The 15,745-nt window shown below is 39.6% G+C and overlaps 1 protein-coding gene across 2 annotated transcripts in view; it reads left to right on the top strand.

Annotated features, from left to right (window-relative positions):
• The window catches only part of cd247.S (CD247 molecule S homeolog), a 61,496-nt gene that overhangs the window by 40,331 nt on the left and 5,420 nt on the right, over positions 1–15,745 (top strand). Inside the window, 3 exon segments of one of the 2 annotated variants that reach the window (NM_001085716.3) lie at positions 9,434–9,484; positions 13,648–13,751; positions 14,219–14,269. In NM_001085716.3, coding sequence (NP_001079185.2) covers positions 9,434–9,484; positions 13,648–13,751; positions 14,219–14,269 — 206 coding nt within the window. 2 annotated transcript variants of the gene reach the window in all.

The raw sequence follows: 15,745 nt of genomic DNA, 5'->3' as shown, positions 1-15,745 counted from the left end.
TATTACTTTTATAGCACGAGGAGCCTGTGTATCTGCATGTGTGTGAGTATATATATGTCATTTTCAGTTGGAATTGCTCACTTTACTAACACTTATCTCCAACACTACACCAAGATGTAATCTTGACCTGAATATAAATGCAGCAGAGAGTGAAATAGAAACGAGAGCAGCTCCGTGCCTTCCAATGCTTTGCTATAACAGTAATGAGATGTTCCCCAACTGGGTCACACATGGAATTACTGAGAGGTCACACAGTCGTCAGAAATAGCAGCACAGATTCAATTTACATACAGGAGCGACTCTTGTACAACAGCTGTCATGCAGCGTCTCTCTGTCACATAGAATAAATGAATTCACTTGTGGCATCATGTACATAGGAAAAGCTTAGATGTATTGCAGCGCGTCTTCAATTTATTTAAGGGACATTATCATCAAAATATTAAGTTTGTAACAGTGGATGGAACCAACTTAGTAGACTAGTTGTAGGGGGGAAAAAAGCGTGCAAAAATGTAATATAACTTCCACTGGTATATAAATAAGTTAAAATGTAACCACGGGGGCTGTTGATTCAGGCAGGTATTGTAACTGGAATCAAATGTCAGTCATGCACATATTCACACACCTATAGGGTGCCTATAGTAACAGTGGGATAATAGTCTCTGGGAAGGGAGTGTGACTGTGGGATAGCAGGTATAGTAGGGAGAGAGATGGTGCCTATAGTAACAGTGGGATAATAGTCTCTGGGAAGGGAGTGTGACTGTGGGATAGCAGGTATAGTAGGGAGAGATGGTGCCTATAGTAACAGTGGATAATAGTCTCTGGGAAGGGAGTGTGACTGTGAGATAGCAGGTATAGTAGGGAGAGATGGTGCCTATAGTAACAGTGGGATAATAGTCTCTGGGAAGGGACTGTGGCTGTGGGATAGCAGGTATAGTAGGGAGAGATGGTGCCTATAGTAACAGTGGGATAATAGTCTCTGGGAAGGGACAGTGGCTGTGGGATAGCAGGTATAGTAGGGAGAGATGGTGCCTATAGTAACAGTGGATAATAGTCTCTGGGAAGGGAGTGCGACTGTGGGATAGCAGGTATAGTAGGGAGAGATGGTGCCTATAGTAACAGTGTGCATGGTAGAGGACCTGCCACAACTAAAGACAGCCATGTCACTACCATGTGCTTATATGTGATTTACAAGTGGTGTTTTCTACTTTTTTTTTACAATTCTCAGTTAGGATTCACCTATAAAATGCATTGTTGCCCAGTGCAAGACATTTATTGTGCAGGGCCCAGACGCAGGCTATGGAGATGGTACCCCCACCCCCTCCGGAAGTGCATGTGTGAGAACCACTGGCGGGACCTGGCGTAGTCACACACCCCGTACCCCCAGTAGTTTCGCCACTGGCATTGTGTACAAAAAATCTGCCTTCCAACTTTTTTTCCCCCTAAAGGCCGTTATGCAAAAAAAAAACCCCTTTGAAGTGATTTATTTTTATGCTTAAAATATTAATATAGTAAATGTACAAACTGTTAAGTAGATCGTTCCATCAGTCATAATCACTGAATGCACATGTAAAATCCATCACCTACAGCAGCCGATGTCTAATTTCATCTCCATTCATGAACACTAGAGTTTTGTCCACCTTTAACTTTGGATAAAGCACATGATCTCCGGATAGAGGACCAGTTTAATTTGGAGAGCGGATCCCTTAATCTCTCATGGCTTTCAGAATACAAAAAACAATCTACATTTATTGATTTTTCTGTATTTGCTTTATGAGACAGTTAAGGTCACGGAGCTCACGGTTGTCTCCTGTTTACAGCTGAGCTCTCTAGATAAGAGAAAGGCAGCTCCCCGCTTTTATAAGTTTCAAGTCTCCCAGGCTGCCATCATATACATATAGATTTGTGCCATTATAGTAGATAAAACACATTTCCGTTATCAGGGTCTCACCAACATCTCGTGTTATTGAAAAACTCTAAATTTATAATTGTTGTGCTGATTGCCAACAAGATTTTGGAACCAATGCAAAAATAATACAAAATATTAGTGATAAAGAGAGATTTTTTTTATTTTTAAAATTATGGATAAAAATAATAAAAATACATTTTTTTTTATTTTTAAATAAATACCAAAAGAAAGAAAGATAGAAAGAAAAAAGAAAGAATTAAGTAAAGTATGAAAAAGACATATTAATAGAAAGAAAAAATAAAGAATTACGTAAAGAAAGAAAAATACATGAAAAATAAAGAATTACAGAAAGGAAGAAATAAAAAGACATGAAAAAGAAAGAATTATGGAAAGAATGAAAGAAAGAAAAATACATGCCAAAATTAAATAATTAAAGATAAAAATACATGAGAAAGAAAGAATTACGGAAACAAATACAGAAAAAGTCATGAAAAAAGAAAAGATTATGGAAAGAATAAAAGAAAGAAAAATACCAGACAAAGAAAAAGAATCAAAGAAACAAAATACATGAAAAAAGAAAGAATTAAGGAAAGAAATACAGAAAAAGAGATTAAATAGAAAGAATTAGAGAAAGAAAAAGACAAAAAAATGAGAAGTAAGCAAATAAAGAAACAAGGAAAAATATATACAAAAAGAAAGAATTAAGTAAAAGAAAGAAATAAATAACTAAGGAAAGAAAAATACATAAAAAAGAAAGAAAGAAAGAAACATACGTGCCACATCAAAGCAAATTTTGTAGAAATCATAAAAAGTATATACTTTTTTTTAAAAAAAAATTGCAAGTCTACTTGATTTGGGCGCTTTAGGAAAGATCACAAAGCAAATCATAAAATATACATTGCAAAAATATCTCAAAAAATCAATGTAAAGAAAACTGATTTCCTATCCTAAAAAAAAGAAAGTAAGGGAGACTCAATGGCACTTGTTCAATTTGTCTTTATAACTAAATCTTTTCTGAATATTTAACAGATCTTACCTTTGTTATGACATTGAATATAGTCATTTTAAAATTAAATCCCGTAAGAAAGAAATGATATCATTTTAAAAAGTTTTTTGAAAGAAACCCCATTCCTTAGTTTAAGGCATATTTGTATAACATTGTTTTTTCTTTTAATGTTAAAAAACAATGGAAATTTGATTACAACACTTGATAATTCTGCCTAATATTTATTGCTTTATATATTTAGCTTTAGTTTTAAAGAAGGTTTAGTGATGGAAGGGTTAAGTTGTTTGGAATAATCCTGCCCTATAACGTAGCGGTGCTCACCCCCAGCTTCACTACATTCTGTATTTCTGTTCTTTCCCCAGAGAGACAGATAAGAGAGGCTGATTCTTGCCCTGCAATGTATTTAATCCGGCTGATATCAAAGTAAAGGGAGCGGGTGCTGCTGACACTGTTATTATGGGCATTAAATTGTGCACAAGGCACAGGCTCCATATACAAATGGATAGAGTCGTCCTACATGAGAAATACGTGTGTGTGTATTCATGGCTGTACAGACTGATTGGTTCACATATTGCAGCTCTGCTTTTGTACAAGATTCTGTCGTGAATATTTATATCAATGTCATGACTGATGCTCTAGCTGCAGATTTATAGATTTACACTGGTGAGGGGTTAACAATTAAAGAAGCACAATTAAAAACAGCCAACATAGATGGAACCAAAAAAATTCCTGCCGGGATGGAATAAAAAAGAGGAGAAACGCCCCCCCTCCAAAAAATTCTGATTCTTGAAATAAAGCAGGAAAGCTGCTTCTCCTACATGGCGTCGTGAGTCAGAACCGCTAATTTAAAAAGAATATAAACAGATACTGCCTTCGATAGCAATTACAATTACAAGTACCAAAAAAAAATAAAACATTTTTGATTAATGCACATTGCAAACTTGCTTAGAATTACATTATCCTTTAGGGCAGAGACAGACGAGAAGATTCGGGGAGATGTAGTCGCCCGATGGGATGGCACTCGGAGCGCTTCGTTTTTCGAAGTCGCCTCACAAGGAAACTTCGGGCGACTTCGGAAAACGAAGTGCTCCGAGTGCCACCAGAGATTAGTCGCCCGAAGAAGAGGTGATTTGTTGGCAGGCGACTAATCACCCCGAATCTTCTTGTCTGTCTCTGCCCTTATTATGGAAAAAATGGTTTCTCATGACATTCTCCTTTAACGGTGACAATATCCCTTTTTTTACGGCCTGAAATCTCTTTGTCTGTCTCTCAATCTATCACATTTATGTATATAATAGCTATCATTTATCCCTCTTTCTCCTTTAATCTTACATGTGTAAAATTTAGTTTTATTTTATGCTATATAATATGCCACATAATGCAGGAGCTCCTTTAGCAGGGTTATCAGTGGATAATTCTACATCCATGCTGGGTGGGAGGAAGTTCCATCAGTAGTAACAGTGGGATAATAGTCTCTGGGAAGGGAGTGTGGCTGTGGGATAGCAGGTATAGTAGGGAGAGATGGTGCCTATAGTAACAGTGGGATAATAGTCTCTGGGAAGGGAGTGTGGCTGTGGGATAGCAGGTATAGTAGGGAGAGATGATGTCTATAGTAGGGTGAGATTAAGGGGCATATTTATCAAGGGTAGAATTTCGAATTGAAAAAACTTTGAAATTCAAATAGACCGTTTTCGTTCGATCAAATTTCCCACAAAAAACTTTGACTCCAAATAGGTTCCAGGAGGTCCCCCATAGGCTAAAACAGCAATTTAGCCGGTTTTAGATGGCAAATGTTCGAAGTCACATTTTTAAAGATACAGTACATGATAAATTTCAATAATCAAATTTATTTCAAATTCAAATCTAATTGGGACTATTCCCTAGTAGAAGTACACGAAAAATAGCTCGAAATTCGAATTTTTTTCATTCGAAAGTTCACTCCCAGCTTTGATAAATCTGCCCCTAAGAGTATAATTTTCCCCAAGGCCCCCTGTTTATATATATAGCTAGGTATATCATAGCTGCGCATTTTGTGCAAAGCAGGCAGTTATATATAACTCATCTGCCATCTGATTAAGCTTCAAATGGAAAAACAGAAACATGGCTCCCCCCTCCCAATTTGGCACACAGGTTATATATGGGGGACACAACCTCTTTTTAACTCTTTCTGGTCTTTCAACCATCCCCGATACATGTTAACAAGCTGTAGCAGAGGTAAATGTGCTCACAGGCTGAGTAGTGGTTAGTGGCTGCTCATTGTAGAGACGCATGAAGGATGGGCTTGTGCCGTGTGTACTGTGAGTAGTAGGTTGTTTCTTCCCAAACACCACCCATGGTGGAACACCTGCAGTTCTCTACATTTTACCCAAGAAAGAGTAAAAAGTAGGGATGCACTGAATCCTGGATTCGGAACTTGACCAATATTTGACTTTTTTCAGCAGGGATCTGATTTACACAAACAAGGAAGGATGTGCATTGTTCTCTTTCCCCCTCATTTCCCTAATTTACATATGCAAATTAGGGTTTGGGTTTGGTTCGGTATTCAAGGCCAGATTTCCGGTCCTAGTGCCCGTCCGCATTACCCGGAGCACTGGGGGACTGTGGGACCCCAGTGCTCCAAAGAAAGCAGCTGGGCAGCAAGCCACCCCTAATATTTTGCCACCCTAGGCCCGGGCCTTTGTGTCGTTGCGGAATCTTTCACTAAGGATTCGGTCAAGTCCTAAAATAGTGTAGATTTGGTGCATTCCTAGTTAAAAGTAAAAACATAAACAGGAGAAGGGTTAGGGTTACCACTTTTAACAGCCTGGTCAGTAAAAATGATACCAATGTTAGTAATAGAAAAAACAGCATTTTTTCCAGAAAAGGTGGCAACCCTAGTTAGGGTTAGGGTTAAGCACAATTCTGGGAAGTTCCCTCTCTTGTACAAATTAAAGAGGTGAGGCTGAAATAGGGAATTATGTTCCTGTGCTGACAGGAGTTACAGCGGTTAATTGGGGGCTGTGATTTCTCTGACCCCGGTGGAATGTTTCTCAGGTTGCAGATTTGCCGATCTTTTGAACGACACATTGGTGACATACATGATACGTGCCTCTGGCCTTACAGGAGCTGTGAAACACTTTCTTCATTCCTCTATCCAGAGATTCATTTCCTGCTGCGACCAACTGAAAAATGCTGTTTTGCACAAGTTCATTTCAAACTCGGTCCTTTCCTGCAGTCTGATTCCCGAAAGTGTTGCAGCCAGATAACAGACCTGGAGGAACTCTGACTCCTGTTACATTGTTGGAGCAAGAGGACAGAATGGGATAAACACACCCTGCTTTCAACTGCAATTATATTTAAATAATAACTTAAAACCACTTACATTTTCTGACTATGATATATTAGAAAAAGGAATTTTAAGCAGCCTTCGATCGTTATTCAAAAGATAATCAATTGCTCAATGAAGTTGCCCTTTCATTAAATATCTGCTGCATTTTAATCATTTTTTTTTCATCATGAAAATGGATAAAGAAAAAAAAATATGTTTACTAAAAAAACAAAAAAAAAAAACAGGGATATTCTCGGTTTTACTGTTTTTTTTTACAAATGTTTTAAGGTTCCAGCAACTCTTTTATTTATTTTCTTCTCCCCCTCTTATTTATGTTATTTCTACAGGTATAGAATGCTCGGGACCTGGGGTTTTCCGTTTAATGGATCTTTCTGTAATTTGGATCTTCATACTACTAGAAAATCATGTAAACATTAAATAAACCCAATAGGCTGTTTCTGCTTCCAATAAGGATTAATTATATCTTAGTTGGGATCAAGTACAAGCTACTGTTTTATTATTACACAGAAAAAGGAAATCATTTTTACAAATTTGGATTATTTGGATAAAATGAAATATATAGGAGACGGCCTGTCCATAATTCGGAGCTTTCTGGATAACAGGTTTCCAGATAATGGATCCCATACCTGTACTACTATTACTATGCCAAAAAAAGTCCAATCTCTTCAGATTTTTTAACGTTTATGACAATGACATTTTCTAAGCAATGTAAGGCAGTAAATGGGCTGCACACGCTGTATCTTTTGAATCAGCATTGCAAAGCTCGTTTCTGATTTTTTGTTCATGAAAGAGATTCAATTAATAAACTGCTGGATTTGGAAGGGTTTTCAAATCACTTTCAAAATTTGACATTTTCCTACTGATTTTTTTCCAGCTCCCTTCAAAATAAATAAATAAATGTAAGTATATAATAGTGAATAAAGTACCCCCTTTTGTCAATTATAAGGATAACATAAGTTACTGAGGAGTTTCATGACCATATAAAAACATGAGGCCGAAGGTCATGGAACTCCGAGGTTACTTCTAATATCCTCATATTTTGCAACTTGGGGTACTTTATTTATTATAATACACAAGTTTCAGTGAGTCATGTGACAGAAATGACATCAGAACTCACTGGTATGTCCCTGAGTAAAATATGGTAAAAGCTAAATTTTAATAGGTCTTTTGTTGTTTTTTTTAAAACTGAATATTGACAATTTTAAAGTGAGTAGTAACATTAGATTGCGTAATGTATGAGTTCCATAAATTGCCCATGTTACTATATTCTGTAATAGTAGCAATGCCAATTCGTTGTATAGGTATGGGATCCGTTATCCGGAAACCCATTATCCATAAAGTTCCGAATTACAGAAAGGTTGTCTCCCATAGACTCCATTATAATCAAATAATCCAAATTTTTAAAAATGATTTCCTTTTTAGTATCTTGTACTTGATCCCATCTAAGATACAATTAATCCTTGTTGGAAGCAAAACCAGCCTATTGGGTTTATTTAATTTTAATATGATTTTCTAGTAGACTTAAGGTATGAAGATCCAAATTACGGAAAGACCTATTATCTGTAAAGCCCCAGGTCCCGAGCATTCTGGATAACAGATCCCATACCTGTAGTAGTAAGAGGGCAAGGATCATAAAATGCATTTTGAATAAATCTAAATATTATTTATTACAATAATAAATAAATTAACTTTAAATCAAAAAGTCTAGAAAATTTAAATGAAATCATGCGGCAGCTAAAACCCCACAAGCTGTTTATTAAAAAAAAATGTAATAGAAAAAAAAACACTGCATAAAAACAAAAATTGCGGTCTCAAACATTTTTCAATTTGAAAACTTTTCTGCACATGAGTCTTTGAGATTTATTGAATCAAGAATATCTCAGAAATTGGAATCAAAAGAATGTGCATGTGTTGTTCACCTTCAAATTGACTTTTAGTATAATGGAGAGAGTGATTAGAGAGGGATGTTCTGAGACAATTTGCAATAGTGATTGTTTCAATGCATAGGTTGCATTTGTGTTGTGTGATAAATTTGGTTTATATTGTGTATAGTGTTATGTGTATGTGTGGCCTGGAGGTTGCCTTGTAACGTTGTCGGATCATATGGGATCCCCCTCACTTGTCTTTGCCTCTCAAAACTAGGGGGGTCCCTCAGTTACTACAACTGCTTCCATACTCCATAGAATCCAATGGGTAATGTTGGGAATGTCGTCGATAAAACTCCCTTTCACTGCACTGAATTGCCATGCTCTGTCCCTTTATGAGCCCAGAGCCCAGTGCAGAAATAACCAGATATGTGATTACTTAATGAGACACTTGCCAATGTGAAAAACTTTGGGCTTCACGTCACAAATACGGGAGCCACAAGTGCACAGTGTGAGCTGATGGCTTGTAGATAAGAGACAGAGCTGGTTTAGCTGCACAGGAAACCTCGACTCGACAAATACACATGTCAAACTGCTCTGTGTAACCGCACCACAGAACAGGCACCCAGCACCCTGCTTCCCTGACAACGTTCTGCTACGCCGACATCAAACAGCCTAGTCTACGAGCACCCTAGTCTCATATAACAGCTTCCAGTTGGTCTTCATTGTATGCATCTTGAATGATTTCCTCTATTTGTTTTGCAGCTTTCTATTGCTTTACCCTAGCAGTGACAGCTTGCCGTTGGTCTTCATTGTGTTGGCGTCTTGAATTGTTTCCTCTATTTGTTTTGCAGCTCTCTGTTGCTTTACCCTAGCACAGACAGCTTGCATTTGGTCTTCATTGTGTATGCGTCTTAAATTTTTTCCTCTGTTTTGCAGCTTTCTATTGCTTTACCCTAGCAGAGACAGATTGCAGTTGGTCTTCATTGTGTGTTCATCTTGAATTATTTCCTCTATTTATTTTGCAGCTCTCTGTTGCTTTACCCTAGCAGAGACAGCTTGCAGTTGGTCTTCATTGTGTGCGTCTTGAATTATTTCCTCTATTTGTTTTGCAGCTTTCTATTGCTTTACCCTACCAGAGACAGCTTGCAGTTGGTCTTCATTTTGTGCATCTTGAATTATTTCCTCTATTTGTTTTGCAGCTCTCTGTTGCTTTACTCTAGCAAGCCAGGTCGTTAAAAAGCTATTGCTTTACTGTAGCAGAGACAGCTTGCAGTTGGTCTTCATTGTGTATGCGTCTTAAATTTTTTCCTCTTTTTGTTTTGCAGCTCTCTATTGCGTTACCCTAGCAGTGACAGCTTTCAGTTGGTCTTCACTGTGTACGTCTTAAATTATTTCCTCTATTTGTTTTGCTGCTCTCTGTTGCTTTACCCTAGCACAGACAGCTTGCATTTGGTCTTCATTGTATGCATCTTGAATTATTTCCTCTGTTTTTCAGCTTTCTATTGCTTTACCCTAGCAGAGACAGATTGCAGTTGGTCTTCATTGTGTGCGTCTTGAATTATTTCCTCTATTTGTTTTGCAGCTCTCTGTTGCTTTACCCTAGCAGAGACAGCTTGCTGTTGGTCTTCATTGTGTGCGTCTTGAATTATTTCCTCTATTTGTTTTGCAGCTCTCTGTTGCTTTACCCTAGCAGAGACAGCTTGCTGTTGGTCTTCATTGTGTGCGTCTTGAATTATTTCCTCTATTTGTTTTGCAGCTTTCTATTGCTTTACCCTACCAGAGACAGCTTGCAGTTGGTCTTCATTGTGTGTTCATATTGAATTATTTCCTCTATTTATTTTGCAGCTCTCTGTTGCTTTACTCTAGCAAGCCAGGTCGTTATTTGGAAATCAGAATAGTAAAACAAGGATGGGATTGAAATAAATCAAGCATCAAATTAGATTTTCTTTTTGGTTGTCAGGGGCACCGCACCCCCCCCTTCCCCCAGCAACTTGATAACCTCTTAAATTGCCATCATCAGAGAAGCAGATTAGGAAAGAAGGGGGCCAAGTCGAATTGGGCCCTGTGCTCACCTTATGTTTCGTGACTTTATATTAACCAACATATAAAATGTTTCCTAATGAAAGGAAATAGAATCCCAAGCAATTTTGCAAGACACTGTGATTACACACTTCCCCCTGCCGTTCCTTTGGTTTTCAGACCGATGGAGGTTAGACAGTAATACTATAAAAGCAATTCGGGGGCCAAAGCGACCCACTCTCTCTGATTTTTGTGTTGATAGAGATTAAATTCACCAGCATATATTCCGGCCTTTCCCATAGCTTTATCTTTCTACCCGATTCATTTCCTTTCCCTTACGAGAAGTAAAACAGATAAATGAAGGGCACTCTATTGTAGTGAGAATATGCAATTGGAATAAATTACGAACAGCCTGAATATCACCAAATTTTATTATATGTTTGAAGGGGTTGTTCACCTTTAAATTAACTGTTAGTAGAGGGATATTCTGAGACAATTAAATTGGTTTTAATTTTTTTGTTATTTGTGGTTTTTGAGTTATTTAGCTTTTTATTCAGCAGCTCTCCAGTTTACAAGTTCAGCAATCTGGTTGCTAGGGTCTAGATTACCCTAGCAACCATGAATTTATTGGAATAAGAGACTGAAATATGAATAGGAGAGGCCTGCATCGAAAAATTAGTAATAAAAAGTAGCAATAACAATAGATTTGTAGCTTTCCAGAGCTTTTGTTCTAGTGACCCCCCAAGTGAAAGCTGGAAAGAGTCAGAAGAAGAAGGCAAATCATTAAAAAACTATTAAAAAAGAAAATAACGAAGACCAATTGGAAAATTGCTTGGAATCAGACATTCTATAACATATTAAAAGTTAACTTAAAGTTGACCCACCCCTTTAAACGTAATTATAGCAAAAGAACGGGCAGCTACAAATTGCCAGCAGTATGAAAATGAGCTCTGGGCCAGTATTAGGGTCGGCAATGGCTCTGGGACCCCCAGCATCAAGTGGCCCCTGAGACGGCAGAAAAATTGTACTGTATATAGACTGTGTATCCAGTGTGGGACTGGCCCACTGGGATACCAGGAAAACTCCCGGTGGGCCCAGGTGTCAGTGGGACCTCCTGCTTCTAAACATTTGCTTTATTTCATGGCCATTCCTGATTTCCTTAACAAAGAGACTAAATAGATGTAATAATAGATTATAGTATGAAAATAAAAGAAGAGAATAGAGGTTGGGTGAGGAAAGGCAGAAAATAGTACTGTGAGTAGACCCCTGATCTAATTTTTTTTGGTGGGCCCCTGGTGTCCCAGTCTGACACTGAGTGTATCCCAGATATAGTGTATCCCACAGGGATGTCCTGCTTGGTGGTTGGACTGTTATATATCTCGGATTAAAGCGATGCTCCTCCCCCAGGCGGAGGTCCTCCTGCACTGCCATCTCCCTCTCTTCTCTCCCTACAAAACTGTTAGGCTGACAGACATCACACGGCTGCACTAAAAACAAACGTGTTTTGACACGTAATCAGCAGGAATCCCATCTCTGCAGTTTCAGCTTTACTCATATTTTCCACACGTTACACAAAGAGTCAGAAAGAGAGAAGATGTGACATGAAGAGAGCGCAGAAGGGGGACCGCATTTGGCTCAGCCTCAGACACGAGACAGGAAGGTGCCCTCAATGTGACAGTGCAGCTGTGCTTACAAGAGACGGTCTCCTCTCCGCGTGTGAGTGTCCCACAATTGCATTCCAGGAGCAGCTTCCTGTCCAACAGAACAGGAAATGAGTTTTACCCCAGTGCTTTCACCCATTTCCTACCTTGTATCACATGTGTTTGGGATAATGGACTGAAATGACTATCTCAATCACCCCTCTCTGTCTGTCAGTCTTTCTTTCTCTGGGCCGAATTCACTTATATAGTCACACAAAGGGGGTTATTTATCATAGTCAGAATTTATCTCAATATTTTCTGCTACAAACTCCGATCAAATCCGCGCTGTTTTTTTTGCACTTATTTATTGTTACATTTTCCCAAAAATTTGCTTTGCAGGAAAAAATAAGATTTTCATGTTTTTTTCCGATTTTTCATACGATTTTGACGAAAACTCAGATTTTTGCCCGAAAACTCTAAAAACTTCGGGGTATTGCACGAAACCCAGCGCACATCAAAAAATCATTGGGACTTCTCCCATTGACTTATTTCTCACCCTGCTAAGGTTTTACTCCAGGGACGTATTTCTGTTGCTGCAACCACAAGGGCCTCCCCAATCCTATCTTGCACCCCACCCCCGCCACCACCATTCTGCATATGTTTTACCTCCTTCCTCAACTTGCGGATGTCCTAGGGTGAGAGGAAGTGACAGGGGAGCAGAACTGGATTGCCTGGGGGGCCCAAGAAGAATGGGGCTCTCCAGGTTTTTTTCCAGTGCCCCATCTGTCCAGTCCAACCAAACCATTGCCCCTGTTTGATACCAAACACGGGCAATGGTGACAGTGACACTGTATGGTGAGAAAGGCTATTCCAGATCCTTTGGACTTATTGGATCCTAGGGTAGAATATTCTGTATTATAGTTTATATAAACAAGCTGCTGTGTAGCCATGGGGGCAGCCATTCGAGCACAGGATACACAGTAGATAACAGATAAGTACTACTATAGTTTATATAAACAAGCTGCTGTGTAGCCATGGGGGCAGCCATTCAAGCACAGGATACACAGTAGATAACAGATAAGTACTACTATAGTTTATATAAACAAGCTGCTGTGTAGCCATGGGGGCAGCCATTCAAGCACAGGATACACAGTAGATAACAGATAAGTACTACTATAGTTTATATAAACAAGCTGCTGTGTAGTCATGGGGGCAGCCATTCAAGCACAGGATACACAGTAGATAACAGATACGTACTAGTATAGTTTATATAAACAAGCTGCTGTGTAGCCATGGGGGCAGCCATTCAAGCACAGGATACACAGTAGATAACAGATAAGTACTACTATAGTTTATATAAACAAGCTGCTGTGTAGCCATGGGGGCAGCCATTCAAGCACAGGATACACAGTAGATAACAGATAAGTACTACTATAGTTTATATAAACAAGGTGCAGAGCAGCCAAATATTCCCGATTCCCTTCTCTTAATTTCCCGTCACTTTACCCCCCCCCTGATTTTGGCAGATGAGATAAAATTCCCAGAATGACTATAAACATGTATCTGCCTTAAGAAGAACTGGGTCCGATTGTCAGTGCAGCCGATAACCTCCTAATGGACAGAGTTCTGCTGCTCTACAGATCTATTTGTGATCTTTGTCCCGGGAGCCGTCCTACAGATGATTGCTAATGTGGTTGCCATGGAGATCCAGGGGTTGACAGTTTCTGGTGACGGTTCCCTGAGTTCTGATACTGGTTTGTAAGTCACTTCTCTTCCCCCAAGGTCTGTTAATCAGCTGCTTCTATTACATTGTTTCATGCCAGAGGCCCAGGGTTCTTTCATGTTACATTATAGAGAATAATGGAGCTTTCTCTCCCCAGATGCCCAGATATTTGGACTGTTGGACCCCAGGCTGTGTTATATCCTGGATGGGCTTCTGTTCATATACGCCGTGATTGTCACCGCACTCTTCTTTAGAGAGAAGGTCAGTGATGGTTTAAAGCTGAAAGAGTTTCTAGGTACCTGTCATTGCTGCTGTGGGTTGGTGGAGAATGCGGGGAGATTTAGTTCAGCAGAAGCTGTAGTTAAAGTGGGAGGGGGTTTGACTTTAGGTTTACTCTTAGTATGTTACAGAATGGCCAATCAACTTTTCAATTGGTCTTCTTTTTTTAAAATTATTATTTCTTTCCAGATTTGAAATGGGGGTCACTGACCCCATCTACAATGTTCTGAATAGCTACAAAGGACTTGCTACTGCTACTTTTCATTACTCATCTTTCTATTCCTATTCCGTATCAGTGCATGGTTGCTAGGGTTATGAGAGGGCAGGGTTCAGCTCACAAGCAGGAAGAAGGGTAGGGGAAATTGAATTATTTAGAGTAGTAATAATTATAACTGGAACAGTAATTCTAATCATATAAATGCCTGTCTATTGAATTTGCTTCTTTGCAGTTGACTCAGAAAATCCCAGAGCCAGTTGGATACAGGGACAATAATTATGACGTGAGTATCAGCCTTGGCCTTAAACGTGACCAATTATGGATTTCCCATTTCCTGGAAATATGGCATTAGTGCTGGTGATTCAAATAATATACAATTTAATATGTCTGGGAGATGAAAAATATGGTGGAGAGGCCCTCCAGAGCAAAGTACCAAGGCCAGTGCATTACTTTAGAGAAGTGGTGAATTGTGCTTAGTACAAGGGAATACCTATGCTGCCATAGTTTTATGGGATCTCTCTGTACAGGTTAAGAGCAAACTTAGGGGGCTGTTCCTGCTGAATTGTGCATAGAACAGGGGAATACCTATGCTGCCATCTTTTTATGGGGTTTCTCTGTACAGACTATGAGCAAACGTAGTGACCAGCATTCGTTGTGGGCAGTGTGGGTTAAGCAGAGAAGTAGAAATCTGCAGGATCCCCTCAGCTTCCTTAACAGAGACCTGGCTGAGTGAGTGCAGGAGCCCAACGCTGGCCTGTAATTGGATTTCATGATCTGTCAGCCCAGTTAAAGGATTTTACCTGCCTCTAATCCAGCCAGTGATGAGACAGTGTCCTGCCCGACTCCCTGCAAGTCTGCCCACAACCTCTAGATAACGAAAATGAGAAAAATAGGAATCATGCTTTTTACTCCTCTTTTAACTGTGTCAGTAATTATGAACTAATTTATCGGTTGTCACTCGATGGGGCGACAGAGTCTTTAAAGGGATACTCTCATGGCAAAACATGTTTTTTCCAAAACACATCAGTTAATAGTGCTGCTCCAGCAGAATTCTGCACTGAAATGCATTTCTCAAAAGAGCAAACAGATATTTTTATATTCAATTTTGAAATCTGACATGGGGCTAGACATATTGTCAGTTTCCCAGCTGCCCCCAGTCATGTGACATGTACCTGCACTTTAGGATGGAACTACTTTCTGGCAGGCTGTTATTTCTCCTACTTAATGTAACTGAATCCGTCTCAGTGGGACTTGGCTTGGTGTTGTCTTTAGATCTACCAGGGAGCTGTTATCTTGTGTAAGGGTAGGGACACACTGGGCGATTTGGGGAGATTTAGTCGCCTGGCGACTAATCGCCGCGACTTTCCACGACCAATCTTCCCCGAATGCCTCCCCTCGCTCTGCGCCTGGCTAAAATGAAAAATCGCCTGCGCTAATCACACGCGGCGATTCGTTTTCCGAAGTCGCCCGAAGTTTCCTCGTGAGGCAACTTCGGGCGATTTCGGAAAACGAATCGCCGTGTGTGATTAGCGCCGGCGACTTTTCATTTTATCCAGGCGCAGAGTGAGGGGAGACATTCGGGAAGAAAAGTCGCTGTGATTAGTCGCCAGGCGACTAAATCTCCCCAAATCGCCCAGTGTGTCCCTACCCTTAGGGAGCTGCTATCTCGTTACCTTCTCATTGTTCTGTTGTTAGGCTGCTGGGTGAGGGGGGGGTGATATCACTCCAACGTGCAGTACAGCAGTAAAGAGTGACTGAA

Source organism: Xenopus laevis, chromosome 2S, assembly GCF_017654675.1.
Source record: "Xenopus laevis strain J_2021 chromosome 2S, Xenopus_laevis_v10.1, whole genome shotgun sequence".
Lineage (NCBI taxonomy): Eukaryota > Metazoa > Chordata > Amphibia > Anura > Pipidae > Xenopus > Xenopus laevis.
The sequence above is the reverse complement of the archived record's forward strand: the minus strand, read 5'-3'. Positions and strand labels throughout refer to the sequence as shown.